A 14,667-nucleotide genomic window follows, 5' to 3' on the forward strand; every position below is an offset into this window, starting at 1 on the left:
TTTGATGTGTGAGTGGGTGGCTCTCTCTCTCTCTCTCTCTCTCTCTCTCTCTCTCTCTCTCTGCCCAAAGAGCAAGGTTTTGTTCCTCCCTCTTCTTTCTCTCCTCCAAAACGCCATCTCTCTCTGCGGTAAGTCTGAAACCAAAGCTCTACAGCCATAAAGGTCTGTGCTTTGCCATAAAAACTCGCTTTTTTTTTGTTTCTCTTGATCTGTTTTCCTCACATATCCCTTTGGCTTCTGTTTTCATCTCTCTGCTTCTTGGCATCCTTCAGTTTCTGGGGTCTCTTCCTTTTTCTACACTGCACACTCGAAATTTCTCTGCAGATTCTTTTGGGGTTTGCTTCAGTTTCTTTCTTTTTTTTTTTCTGGTTTTGGTTTTCATCCGAAACAGATAACTTAGACCCACAGAAAAAGATTTGATTTTTCTACTTAGATTGTTCTCAGATTTCACATCTGGTGCCGCTGTTGAGAGATTCGTACACATACACCATGCATATAGGTGACATATACGCACATACAGTTGTGTTTCTGCTTATGCGTGTATTAGTCGGTGATGGGTTGATTCTGGGTTGATTGATTTTCCTTTAATTGTTCTTGTTTTAAATCTTCCTCGCCACCGTTTGTTACTGTTTCTGGATTTTTTCTGGTTCCTTTATGAACTCTCGGAGGTTTGCTAATCCATGAGTTTTGTAATTGATCTCTTCGTTTTGTTTTGAGTTTGTATCTGTCGATTGACCTTTTTGCGTAAATCCCAATCTCCAATCTCTTTGGGGGAAACACACCCACATGAAATAATGATGCATCTTCGCTCGCATCTGATCCAAAAATCTTGAAACTTCCCCTTGTTTCTCTTCCTCCACATAAAATAATGTTTCTAGAAGCTTCTTAGCCTTGTTTGTTTCTGGATTTTGCAGGCTGATTTCGATCGCTTGTTGCTGTTATGCTGGAGACGAAGCTGACGAGGAAGGCCAGATTTATTTACTGTTGTGGCACTACTGTTGTTAGGACACAAGGAAGAACAGCTTGTGACTGTTCCAAGAACAGCACAAGGAAAGAGGAGAATAAGCTTTTCATCAGATGTTATCCATCGAAAACCCTCCACCTGAATCAGATCCTCCTCCTCCATGTCCATTGAAGAAGAAGAAGCTCGTGAATTCGGATCTATGTTCATCCACGTCCTTATCATCATCATCATCATTTGATCGTCATCGTCATCAAAGCCATATTCATCCCCACAACAGCGGCAACAACGTCAACCCTAGCCAAACCCCCAATTTCTGTATAAGGTATAAGGAAACTAAGGAAGAAGAAGGAAAAATCAAATCTTTGGTCGGTTTCCTCATCTGGGTCGTCTCCTTGGAAATTTTTTTCTCGATGAGTTGCCAGATCCAGATTTTTCACGAAAAGCTTTGTGTGGTTCATATCACTAAACAGCACCGCCATGTCTCTATTGTCGTCCTTGAAGATGGTCTTTTTTTTTTTCCTTTCTTATTCTCCTTCGTTTTCTTTTCTTTTTCTTCTTCCTCTTTCTTTTTTTTTGTTTATTTCCTTTTTTGGGGTTTCAATGGTTGTAAACACCTTGCACGGCTCCCATTTCCCAACCCATACGCTTCTGCTCATGGAAAAGTTTGAATCTTTTGGTCAAAATTCCACATCGACCCGTCTCCAAGTAATCAGATCTCCACTGGGTTTTGTTCCTTTTGATCTTGTTTCACTTCTGGGTTTACGGATTCTCCAGCAGAGTTTTCTGAGATTTTCAGTTATGTTCAACGCGAAAAACACTGATCATTTTGTTTTGTATTTGTCCTTTGGGTGTTTTTGATGATTGTAGAGATTATGTATTCGCTGTCCGAAGGAAGGATGTCTACAGGAACTGGCCATTTTCTTCAGAAAATCTGCAGCTGTGTCTCAAACATGGCGTAAAACAGCCTTTGCCTCCATTTCATTCCCTTGGTTCCGTGAAAGACAAATCTCTCAAACCATGTCCGGCTGATATCGCATCCGATGTCGCCATAAAGTCCGATGATCCTCCAACGACTCAGAAACTAGCGGTTATCTCAGAAAAAATCAAACCATACTCGGAAGATGCATTCCCCTCAACTGCTACAAGTGCTCGCCAATCTGAAGTACAGTGTTTGGAATCTTATCCAGTTTTGAGAAGCAAGACCGAGAACACGAACAGACCCACGAGCAAGAAGTGTCGTCTGGTGGTGAAGTTTGGTAACTTGTCTGCTGAAGACGTTGCTTCCAATCTGACGGCTGCCACATCTGAACTGATGGCGTCTTCAAAGACTTGCCCTGTTTGCAAGACCTTCTCGTCGTCTTCAAACACCACCTTGAACGCTCACATCGACCAGTGCCTGGCTTTGGGCTCAAAACCGGTTTCAGCATCAGGTTCCAGGGTGGTCAGGCATAAAATCAAGCCAAGGAAGATCAGATTGATGACTGATATTTACGCCACGGGGAAAGAATGCACATTGGAAGAGCTTGACAGACGAAATGGCACAAGCTGGGCCGCCATGGGATCAAACTCGCCAGTTTCAGAAGGTGGCCAGAGGCAAAGGGCAACCCTGGATTGCTCCAGAGACAGTGCAGGCGATCAAGATAATGTTTATGTGGATGCCAATGGCACTAAAGTCCGGATCTTGTCGAAGCTAGTCAATGATGGAGCAATGGCGGAAAAGTCTGTGAAAGGAAGGAAACTGTTTTCAGCTAAAAAGAAAAGCAGTAAAGGAAAGAGAAAACATAAGTATCTCAAGCTTGTTCCTCAAAGCACGAAACTTTTGCCGAAGAAGAAAGCTCACTCTTCTCAGGTACATAACCCTACTAGCATCCGGTTTTAACTTCTACTGCAATGATTCTCAGAATCTTTCCTTTGTGCTTGCTGCAAGTTTCGATTTTTATCCTTCTCGAATACGCTTTTGATTTATCTCTTTAGATAGGCGTTATAATGTATGGAAAAACACCGAATCTTTGCAGTGTTCATCAGTAAATTTATCATCTTTACAACTGCTTTTGGATAGGTTCAGGCTGAACCAGAAGGATATTCTAATCAAAAGCCGATAAAGCTTGTTTCACAGCCGGGAAGCTCAAGACAGTGGATGCCATTGAAATTTACCACTGTGAGAAAGGAGCCGAGCAAGAGAGGATGCAGAAAGAACTCGTCTTCTGAGAATAATGAACCGAGTTCTTTTGGGAGGAGAGGTAAAGTTGAGAAGGTCACCCATGTATCTGGAATCAAAGTGGGTCACGCAGAGAGATCTCTTCTGCCAATGAAGCGGAATACCGATAGTATGTCGAGATCTTCTGAGAATGATAGAAGCTATATCTCGCCTTCAGGCCGAAGGAAGATTTGTTCTTCTGCCGGATTTGGAAAAGATGTGAAAGACTCTCCACAAATTGGATCAAGAACCCTGGAAGTACTGTCACCGGGTAAGAAAGTATCCATCAGGCACCAGTTTGCTTCTGAGAACAAGCTTTCCGCAGGTAAAACGCGTTTTAGCTTCAAGAGGTTGAGGTCTCGGGTTTCAGATGGCAGTGATGATGAACTTGTGGGCCGAGAACATTCTACTGATTCGATGCAAAATGGGTCTGAGGATCGCCACCAGATAAATGACTCATCTTTTGGCACTTCTGGTCCACTTTCGAGAGAAGAACAGTTAGGTTCAGACAGCCCCCGGATGGTATCTCAGTTCTTACATCGCGATAATGGCGAGACTGCTGATTCTTCTCCACGAGTTCTTGACCATTTTGATGATGAAACTGATAGGTGTGGGTGGGACGATTCTTCGAGCGATAACGATAGTGATAGCGAAAGTGACAAAAAGGACGATGATGTCCTAGAAGATGATCTTGATTGCCAGGGAATTACCAGAGAACGAGCCATTAGTGGTAGTCTGAGTAAGTTTCTGGGAACAGAATTCGGCAGGAGGAGCCACTCGGGAACACCATTTGCCTCATCGGTTGATCAGTACATTCGTCATTCATCCGAGCCGAGTTTTCTCGGTGGGCAAGAAGAATATTCTACTCATGATGACGCCATAAGTGAGAAAGCTACATGCTTGCACCGGGATCTTGACTTTGAAATTGCTCAAGGAAGCTCTTTTCCGGAGGTTGAGCCTATTCCGATCCCCGGGCCCCCAGGGTCATTCTTGCCAAGCCCCCGGGACATGATGATGACTTCTGAAGATTTCCCGGGACAATCATCATTGACTACAAGCCCTGTTCTATCCTCTGAGGATCATCGAGATTTCATCGACAGAGTTTCATCTGATTCTCCACTTTCTATGGCCTCAACTGTCTCGAACTCTAGACCCGATCACATGAAGTACTTTGAACAGTTCTCATCGGCTGGGATGAATCCGGATTCCGCTGCTTCTTCTCTTCGGAGTGGTGTGGATACCGAGAGAAAGCTCGAGGCAGAAAACCTCAGCTTGAATGACTTCGCCATTGAAAAGAGTTCTCTTGGATTCAGAAACGAGAATCAACCGTGTTGTTGCCAGAGGAAGGAGAGATCTTTACCTTCTCAAGGGTTCATTTCTCTCAACTTTCAAGAATCTCTGCTGCTGAAGCGAAGAACAATGGCTTCTGCAGAGAGACAAACAGGTTTTCTTCCTGACATGAATCATGCCGGTTCGAGATCTCAACTGTCGGCATCAGGCAAACCCTGCACTGCCCTGGACTCGGTACCCGATATGCCCGTGAAAACATTGTCGGGTATCGATGGCACGGCTATAATCCCGTCTGGTTCTAATCCGGTACTGAGGCTAATGGGGAAGAACTTGATGGTGATGAACACAGCAGAAGAACCTTCAACGCAGCTTAACCATGGCGGATTCAATCCTAAGCCTCCAGTTCATCTGGCAGCATCCTCGTTCCTCCACACATCTGCCCCTCGGGGATCTTTCATGCTCGATTGTGATTCTTTCAGCTCGCGGGCAGCTGCAGGAACGTTTCAGAGCCGTTACTCAGCACCGTTCTCTCTGTTCAACCCGCAAGACTCTTCTTCTGCTCACTGTGAAGCTCTCAATCCGAAGAACCCCGACCACTTCGGCTTTCCATCAAGCTGATCTCTCCTTGCTTTCACTGAACCATCCTTGATCTGGTTTTTGCTGGGACTTCAACCAAAAAAAAAAAGATATATTAGGAAAAAGGATCATAATCAGCAAACAAGTGTTGTTCTTACAGAAACTGTAGCTGTTGTCACATTTTGTCTCTGTCAAAAGCAGCTTTTTTTTTTTTTGTTTCTATGTACTCTTCAATGTCTACATACATACAACGAGAGACATGATGAAGTTAGTGTACGTATATGCATGGGGTAAAGCTTCTAATTGTTCATGAATCACGAGTCTTCAAGGTAACTTGGTTATTCATACATGCATACATATGTATGTATGTGTGTGTATGTATGTATGTATGTATGCATGCATGCATGGGAACGTGCGCATTCGCATATACATACAGCCACGAAGAAAGTGGTTAAAAACGGCTTGTAGTATAAGCACATGTATCATGTGGTGCGAGTGCATGTTTGTATATGTTGTTGGCATTTCTCGATCTCAGTGGACATGTCATTATAGTTATAGATATGTCTCATCATTATGTTTGTGTATATATATGTGTGTACAGATGTATGTATATGCGTGCATGTACCTGTTGTGCTGTAATGGCTCGACATATAACACAGATTGAAAGTGCACGATATAATATGAGAACTTATCCTCTGTAAAATGCATGTAAATCATTTTACAATTTTCCAAGAATTATATATTATTTTAGTTGATGAACCAAGAATCAATAAGAAAAATAGATAACAGTTCAAAAAAAGAAAATATTTAAGATTTTACAAAATGGAAATTTGGAATGTTCACAGTATTTACAAACAAGATTTGCGTTATATTCTCGGTTTAGCAATGAATGAAAATCATCTTTTAACATTGTCTCAATGTTTGAAAGCGCTCAAACCGGACCAAACCGACCTGTTATTGAACCGGGCGAATTGAGGACCCGGGTCGGGTATAAACTTGGTGAGGACACGATTAAACTTGCGTCCAATCACTCCTCTCCGTGTTCGGATAGGCTCGTTAAGGGTGAAAGATCATCGAGAAGTTTTAACGGTTCTGAAGTTGGTAAGAGAGAATTCAGGATCAGCCATGAAGGAAGAGACAAGGTCTGTGTTGACCGAGAAGATACTGAAGCGTTTGGATCTCGTGATTGTTTGCTCCGTCGCGTGCTTCTCCAGCGCCCTTCACTCCGCCGTCCTTCTCTCTCCTCTGTTGATCTTTCCGTGAGTTTCCGATTTCTCCGAGATTGTGCCTTTTCGTCCCTCAAAATTGTTCCTGGAGGAGATTGATTTCTTCCGGAGTTTTCGTTTGGTAATTTTTGTCTCCGGGATGAGGAGACTGTGAATCGCGTTCTCCATGGCTGCATCGGGCAAAGGACCCTAATTCAGAAATTTCTCCGCCTCGCCGCCGCCGCTGTTGGTGGATTTTTAGGGCCTCTTCTCCGGGAGCTTCACATGCTCAACTGCTCACTTCCATTGGTCAACTCTGCCCAAATCTACGGTAATTTGCCTCCTTTCCTTGAGCTATCGTTTGTGCCTTAATGAAACACTCGTGATTGTAGTCGGGTTTTGTTTGCCATTTCTCTAACTTAGCATTTCAACGATGCTGCGTGAAATTTTAAGCATTTCTCGGGTTCTTTACCTCAAGAGATTAGTGATCAGCAGTCCCAGGAGTTTCGATTGATAAGGAGAAATAAGCTCGAGCAAGACATGAAATTTGCTAGTTTTCTGCGTCTCTTATTAAAACTGTTGACTTGAAAAGAATGCCTAATTCCTGATTACTGGTCTTTTAATGATGGAAAGTTGGGTTTTTTTTTCCTTTGACGTAATGGCTAAGACTTTTTTTCATGGTTCTTCCGTGACAGTCAATTGTGATTCTTCGGCACTGAATTCCATGTTTTGGCATTGCTCAGTTCTCATAGTGTCATGCTGTAACGGAATGATAGCGAGCTCGGGTTAAGTTGTGGCAGTGAATAATTATGTGTGGCACCTTGGAATTTTAACAAGTTCTTATTCTGGAACTTGCAGACCTGGATTCACCCCTTGATTTTCAAGCAACCTATCACAAATGCTTAACGGGTGTCCATATCTGGACTCTGGACGTAATTTGTTAAAGCTTGCCCTGAAGAAGAGAGGAAGTGTGAAATTGAATTGGGTTTTATATTCCTGTGATGCTCGTCTCTGCAACTAAAATCCGAGCTTTACTGGCAGGTGCCGCTGCTTTCCAGTCAATTAGGTTCTTCTTGTCACTTGCCAGAAACAATCAAAGTACTAAGGTTACCGCCAGTGCTCGAGTATGAGGCAATTCTTCTCAAAGACTGTCCTGAAAGGGAACCATTTCCGGTCCGCACAATGACATGATGGACACAGGGCTGTGGTCTTCGAGTTTTTGTCAACTACTTAAAAGCTTCTCTGGTATGTACTTCTTGTGACCGAAATGTATCATTCAAGAGAATAAACGACATGGGTATCTTTCTTCTTTCTGAGGCTTGCAAGGGTCTTAGAGTCAGTGAGACCCGGTGGGTTGCCAAAAGTCAGCGATGCGGGTTTCGCCTCTCTCCTTCACTAATGTCGGGACTTGAAAGAGTTTGAACTCCAAGGTGAATTCATGTTATTTGGCATTCCATGATATGACAGGAGCTTCCTGTTCTCTTCAAGAAGTCAGACCATCATCATGCCCTCTCATAATTAGCGAAGCCGTGAAGAATGTAGCATTGTGCATCACTCTAGAAATGCTTGACTCGGGCGGCTGCGAAAGCTTATGTGGTTCATGCCTTCAGTCTCTTTTAATCCCTAATGAAGTTAAACTTGACTGAATCTCATGGGAGCCGTGGTAACAGAAGGAGGTATGTTGGCTCTTGCTCGACTGCATCTCGTCCGAGGCTGCAAGAGGGTCAGTGGCAGAGGAATATCCTTTCTGTTGAAAGGCGACAGGACAATCAGCAAAACCTTGTCAGCTAACCGAACTGTGCCTTCTTTTCTACGTGACGGATTCGTCAATAGTCTCACGTTCAGGACAACGAAGAGGACACACCGAGGGAGGGGAAACAACTGCATAAGCTCGATGTTGAAAACAGTGAGCCTTGGCCGTTTGGTGCATTGAGATGGTTGAGCTAGGCCCTCTCGTTCACAGGCCCGGATGGGGTCCAGACTCGTGGTCCATAGTGCGTGGTTATGGCTTGGATATAAGCTATCTTTTGGGAATCCAATGTTCTATCCTTTTGAAACCTATCTTCAGATTAGGTTTTTTTAAGTTATGGCAGCTGTTGTATTAAAACATTATCTCATGAACAACCATTATTGTCCTGTTGTTTGTGAATCTAACATTCTTGTTTTAGGGTTCTGTCTGTCCTTTGCTTTGTATTCAAATGTGACTGTTGCAATTTTTTGTCAGACGAAAACGTTTGGCATCATCCAAAGGGCCGTGGAGTACACGCGCCACGCACGCGCGTTGGGGCATCGAAATTCTCTTTTCGTCGGTTCTCCGCGACAAAAGTCAAAAACCTCCACGCGTGGGTGTGGATCTCTGTTTGTTTGCAAATTGCAGTTGTTATAAGATGTTGTATGTATACATATACATATATATACATGTGTGTATCGTTTTTCCCCGGTCTCATATTATCTGTGTTGGCCTGTGTTTACTATTGTTCGTAAATTTTGTTTGGATATTAACAAAAAATTAGAAACAAATAATAATGTTTTCGTTGTGTTTTAAAATATATAACACAAGGTTATTTGCCAAATATATATATATATATATAGGTGATTCTATATGTTGATTAGACATATATTATTATATGTTATTATTTTCATTTTGATTTGAGTATAGTCTAATGAAAACTATAGACTGATATCTCTTGAAAATATAAATATCAGTTGTAGATATTATAATATACTAAGAAAGCTCTATTCATCACGGCTATGGACGTTAAAGCCACAATCTAAATCGTAATTCCCATATGGATTCATATAAGACGTTTATCTATTATTCTTTAATTTTCCCTTAATTCAATAATTATGTTTGTTCAAATCTGTCATGCATGTGCATGTGCATGTGTGCATATACACATATATATATATATATATAGGCAGAGAGAGATACTGACTTGGTGGTATCCATATTCAGGATTGTAGTTGTACCTGAAAAAAGAGAATATAATGATCCTAAATTAGACTACATATTCAAGAGACAACTATTCCACGTGTTTTACCAAAGTAATTAGAACATATTATCCAAGAAACGCAATTTTCATTCGATTAGATCATATGATATTATGTTAAATCTAACTTCACTTATACTACCAACAAACAAACAAAAAGATTATTTTATTTACAGAAATGAAAGAGAACACATTATTTTACTATTATTATTATTTATTGCCATCGCCCATCGCAGATGGCAAAAGACACCTGAAATCAGGAGGAACCAAACTGCCGAGGATTAAGACCCCTCTAATTACCTATTTAGTCAATTTTAATTAATTAATTGTTTAAGTAAGAACGTTCCAATATATATATATAGTAGCAGTGGACCTTACCTGAATGCACGCCACGTGTCCAAAACCGGCCACCGGAAAACCAGATAGTTGTCTTTTGCTCTTATCTTTTGTTTTTTTTTTAAATGTTCTAACCATTTTAGTTTTGTTTGAGCACAAGACAGAGGCCACATGTTATGTTTTGGCTGTCGATGATGACTGCGGTTAATTTTTTTTTTTGGATATGTTATTAGGGTTACCATCTTAAAACTAAGCAATCAAGAGTATTCTATAATATAATGTGATTATTCTTTATACCACCTTTTACATTTTCATCCTTATATATTATACTTCAAATGTAAAAATAGCTAATTTTTTTAGGATATATAAAATCGAAGCGAACCAAATAACACTCCCATATAAAATTTATTGGATTTATTTGAGTTTGATGGAAATTAAATAAAAAAGAATTATAAACTGAAAAATGAAATGTAAAAAATTAAAAAACAAAGATATAGATTGATGGATTGATGGAAGAAAAGGGGAGAGGATGAGGGAGGGATTGCTTCTGTCAGTAAGCATATGAATATATATACAAAAATTCACCTGAAACCCTAAATCCATTAGGCTGCAACTCCCTCTGATTTCTTTTTTTTTTCTCTCCTCAGTTACAATTTGTATATATATATATATATATATTCGTTTAATATAAGTTTTGGTTCCTTTCTACACGCAAATTTACCTTTCAGCTCATTGAGACGTACGTCATCTCCCTCGTGTTATATATTTCACTGTCTCATCATGTAACAGATATTATATATTATTATCACGATACATGCAATGATATATCTTGTGCGAATTAGACCTACTTTATAATGGAAATGGAAATTTTGTGTGTGTCAATCTAATATCCATCTTTTTTTTTATGTATCAATTCAATGTGTAAACTATTTTTTTTCTAACATCTATTTTTTTTTTAGATCAAAACCCTGTAGATTGTTAAAAGTTCAAAGAGAGGATTCAACATCGCCTTTTCATCATGATAACGTTTTTATAGTAAACAAATCATTTGGCATACATCGATACCATTTACGATTATCATTAATAGGCATATATATATATATATATAACAACTTAACTCTTTAAAAAAAAAAACAAAATCACTCTCAATCTATAAATCCAGACAACATACACTAGAAAGATTAGGTTCGTTGTTCCAACAACTAGTTAATTAGTCTACATAATTATTCTTATATATATATTTTTTCGTTACCTGTCTTAAATTTGACTTTTAGTTCATATAGGGATTAGGGATTGGCTTTTTCTGCAAACCTTAGTTCCGAAAATCGCTATATGCTTTTCATTTATCAATGGAACACTAGTTAATTGTTTTTTTTAAATCGAAAGAAAAAAAAAAGAGAGAGAAGAATCCTTCACTAATCTCGACAAATGAAGAGTTCTTTAAAAACAAGGGAAAAGAAAGCATCGGTGATCGAGAAGGATCGAATCTGATTGCATATGTCTTTCATGACACATGTAGATGTGATACATATATATATGTATATATAAGTGTGTATGTATAGATTAATGTGGGGGTTAGAGTGAACAAGAGGGTATGAGAAAAAAAAATGGGGGGAAGAGAAGAGAAGAGAAGCCACGGGACACGAGAGAGAGATACCAATCTAAGGAGCCTATATACATATATATATATATGTGTGTGTGTGTGTATATATATATAAGAAAAAGAGTAAGTGTGTGTGTGTTTTCATATAACAGATGTATCAAAAAACACAACCTTTTGTTTTTGGTTTTGACAACTTTTATGGTTTTGTCTCACCCGACAATATGGCACGTTTTAGGGTTTTTCATTACATGTTTCATCACCTAATGACAAATCTCACACCTCATAGGCCCCCTTAATTAACAACAAATCTCTCTCTCTCTCTCATTTAATTTTATTTTTCAGAGTTTAGTAATCAGTTCTTATGTTGGAATTAACGTAGACCCATCATTTTTTAAACTCGACAGGACAAAGGAATTTTGGGGAAACAAGAGGGCTGTTTTGCAGGATCATCCCTTGTTCCCTTGTATTATTTCCCTTTTTAATGGTTGCATTTATTTTTAAGTAACCGGTTAATTTGCGTATATTAATTAATTAATCAGTATGCCAATATATTACAGTGATTTGTTGTAAGTTTATAAACAAAACAGTATAATAACAACTTTCTTGAACTCTATACTTATACGTGTGCTTTCTATATATATATAGCTCAATAAAGGTGGTAATGAGAGACGGGAAATGATCAATCGTAGATAATTTCGCATAAAAATATATATGGTGCATGATAGAGCGAGGGCGAATGATTTCCGCAATTTGATCTCATATACATTAATTCCTTTCCAAACAAATCTCGACCAAATTGCAATGAAATTATTAATTACCCACTAAATCAATATTATATGAAATCAACGCAATCGATTTTTCAATCTCATATAATATTTCAAACGTGTGTATATTGTTTTGTTTAATGTAGATTCTTATTCGGGTTTGATTATCTAATGTTATTTTTAATTTTTCTAATTTTCGTTTCATTAACGCGGAGTTTTGATTGGTGGAAAAAAAACATTAGAATTGATGCTCATCCACGCATATTTGTTTTTTTTTTTTTTGTAAAATGCACGAAAGTAATTAATTTTTTAATACGCTTATATTATATGTGTTAAGTGGCATATAATGTAGACGACAAGATACATAATAATCAATCACTTCAACCGAGTTCTTCAAGATACCTCATTTGGACGTCCAAAAAAACTCAATAAAAAAAAACCCTAGATTACAGAATTCAACCCCTTCAAAATTTTTCTAGTAAATAAGATCTAAACTTTTCAATACAAGAGAGACTAGGCATTATATATATGTATATATATATCACACGCATACATGTATGTATATATACGTTTGCAAAGGCATCTTCACAATGGGAGAAAAGTATCCACACAAACAAAGGTGCGGTGAGTTTGTGGACATTAAAAGTATATTAAATATGAGAGAAAACAGAGGCATCATAAATATGGAATCTCTCAAAAGCCCGAAGAGACAGATCAACAACTCTCCCATGCAAATTAAAATAATTAAATAAATAAATAATAAAAGCTTAGGTCGGTTGAGAGTGCTCTTGCCTCAAAATTTGAGGGGAAATTAAAATTTAAACCGAAACGTCACAAAATCCACGATTTCGATTCGCATTTTCACCTACCCATATTTCCTTTGATTTCGTTTTCCATTTGGGCGGCTCTATCTCGATCCATAACCACACAAATTCCATCCCCTTATATATATAATCACAACAAATTATTACATATGGAATCTGAGTGGATACATATTAAAATGCATATGCGCATATATGTGCTCTAATGGACAAAATGTACGTACTACTATAATCAAATAAACACAACAATAATTAATTAAAAGCCCAAAAATATGGGTCATGTCATGAGGAAGAGACAAATGGGATAATATATAACAAACGGTACAACAAGATTTTGAGTTTGAAAAATAGAATTAGTAGGTTAAAACACAAAGATTAGGTTGTCTCTTTCTTTGAGCTTCCCAAGAAAGACCCATAAGCCAAGATTTGCACGGCGCCACAGATCTCTCCGCCGATGGTCGCCGGAGCCGCCACAAAATCATCTCTTGACCTGACTAAAAACACTCATTCATTCATACATCGGATCACGGCAACAAGTGATCGATTCATATTTTCACTCGTACACCTAAAATCTAGGGTTTTTAACCCTTTTTTTTTTCTCGGGTTCTTTTGTTGTTCCTTTGTTTCTGCGATCTTTGTTTCGAATCTATGATCACCGCCACGAAGAAACAGAGAAAAGAAGGTGGTTTTGCCAACCAAGGAAGAGAGAGTTCTTGAGGGACTGAAGCTTGTAACCTTCGGAAGGATAATGGAGCCTTAGGAGAAGCTTTGCCTGAGACAAAGCGAAACCACCGATCGGAACATTACAGAAGCCGGAGCTCCTGAACATGGCCTCCCAAACCTCGTACCTCTGGTGTCTCTGACGTCTCTCCGCCTCCTCCGCCGCAATAATATCCATAATCTCCCGACCGAACCACCACTGCTCCAGCGTCAGCCTCTCCCGGCTGTTCGGTGGCAGCGTCGCCTCCCGCGATTCGAAAAACGCACCACTGCTCCAGCGTCAGCCTCTCCCGGCTGTTCGGTGGCAGCGTCGCCTCCAGCGATTCGAAAACCGCCGCGTAGTGATCCACCGCCTCCGAGAATCTCTGCGCGAAGGCTGTGGCTCCGTGGTTCGCCTCTCTTTCGGCCGCCGTCACGATTCTAGGGTTTAGGGCTTTGATCGCCGACAAAACCATACGTATGTCTCTTGGATCATCGGTGACGAGATTGTGCAAGTAATGGACGCAGTTTACGGCCAAAATCTCTTCCGGGACGACGGAGAGACTCTCCGGATCGCGCAGCCGCAAGGCGAGACTGGCCGGATCGCCGTCGTGGAGCAGGAGAGGGTGGAACTCGAACCGGAGTCCGAGCGAGTGGGCGAACCGGGATAACCGGTCTCCTGTCCGGTTAAGACGGGTTAAATCGCGGCCACAGCCGGTGATCCGGAGAATAGGTGGAGAAGGCGCGTGGACGGGGCTAGGGTTTGTGGAGGATCGCTCTGATAGGGCTTGCATGAATGGAGGCCATTGAAGGCCTTGAGTGATGTCCAAGTCGAGAATGTGTATAACGGCACCGACTCCGGCGTGGTTCGTACTCGTCGTCTCCGTCGCGTCGAGTATGGCCTGATTCGCCGTCAAGTGGCTGAATCGGATAAATGGCGTTATCTGATTCACCCATAGGTAACAAGATTGGAAAAAATCATCATCAACCGAAGAAGACGACGAGGAACTGTTGATATTGTTATTATTATTGCTGGTCCATGGCAAGAAATGTTCCTTGCATATGCTGCTCGTGAACACCGTGGAATTACTAGCGATCATGTCGTAAAATTGCGGTTGCAGTCGGGGTTGCGGCTGGTATTGTTGTTCGAGGTGGCGGCTGATCCGCACGGACAAGGCCTTCGCGAACTGGTGGACGAGACGCTCCGTCGAGTCTCAGCCCA

General features: G+C 40.4%; 2 protein-coding genes and 1 pseudogene across 4 annotated transcripts in view; 2 read left to right on the forward strand and 1 right to left on the reverse strand.

Moving 5' to 3' along the window:
* Window positions 1-5,341, forward strand: LOC104822683. Of its 3 annotated transcripts, none has more exons than XM_010553984.1 (4): window positions 1-162; window positions 915-1,286; window positions 1,832-2,813; window positions 3,024-5,341. In XM_010553984.1, exons 2-4 carry the CDS (start codon window positions 1,078-1,080, stop codon window positions 5,067-5,069), a joined length of 3,237 nt encoding a protein of 1,078 aa, XP_010552286.1. In that variant the 5' UTR covers window positions 1-162; window positions 915-1,077; the 3' UTR covers window positions 5,070-5,341. The 3 variants fall into 3 exon arrangements, with proteins under 3 accessions (XP_010552286.1, XP_010552287.1, XP_010552288.1); XM_010553985.1 differs by having other exon boundaries at window positions 1-128; XM_010553986.2 differs by lacking the exon at window positions 1-162 and adding an exon at window positions 181-499.
* Window positions 5,342-7,423: 2,082 nt separating this feature from the next.
* Window positions 7,424-8,399, forward strand: LOC104822684 (annotated as a pseudogene).
* A 4,618-nt stretch (window positions 8,400-13,017) lies between these two features.
* LOC104822781 (scarecrow-like protein 18) overlaps window positions 13,018-14,667 on the reverse strand; it is a 1,799-nt gene continuing 149 nt past the window's right edge. The window contains exons 2-3 of the mRNA XM_010554128.1: window positions 13,781-14,658; window positions 13,018-13,710 (exon numbers count right to left, since the gene is read on the reverse strand). Coding sequence (XP_010552430.1) covers window positions 13,399-13,710; window positions 13,781-14,658 — 1,190 coding nt within the window. The 3' untranslated portion in view covers window positions 13,018-13,398. The remainder of the gene's footprint in view (window positions 13,711-13,780; window positions 14,659-14,667) is intronic.

Source organism: Tarenaya hassleriana, unplaced genomic scaffold (assembly GCF_000463585.1).
Source record: "Tarenaya hassleriana unplaced genomic scaffold, ASM46358v1 Cleome37, whole genome shotgun sequence".
Classification (NCBI taxonomy): domain Eukaryota; kingdom Viridiplantae; phylum Streptophyta; class Magnoliopsida; order Brassicales; family Cleomaceae; genus Tarenaya; species Tarenaya hassleriana.

Coding starts and splice junctions, on each gene's coding strand:
- LOC104822683 (XM_010553984.1), top strand. CDS start 1,078: ATGTTATCCATCGAAAACCCTCCACCTGAATCAGATCCTCCTCCTCCA. Junction 1,287..1,831: donor ACCCCCAATTTCTGTATAAG/GTATAAGGAAAC, acceptor TGATGATTGTAG/AGATTATGTATTCGCTGTCC. Junction 2,814..3,023: donor AGAAAGCTCACTCTTCTCAG/GTACATAACCCT, acceptor GCTTTTGGATAG/GTTCAGGCTGAACCAGAAGG.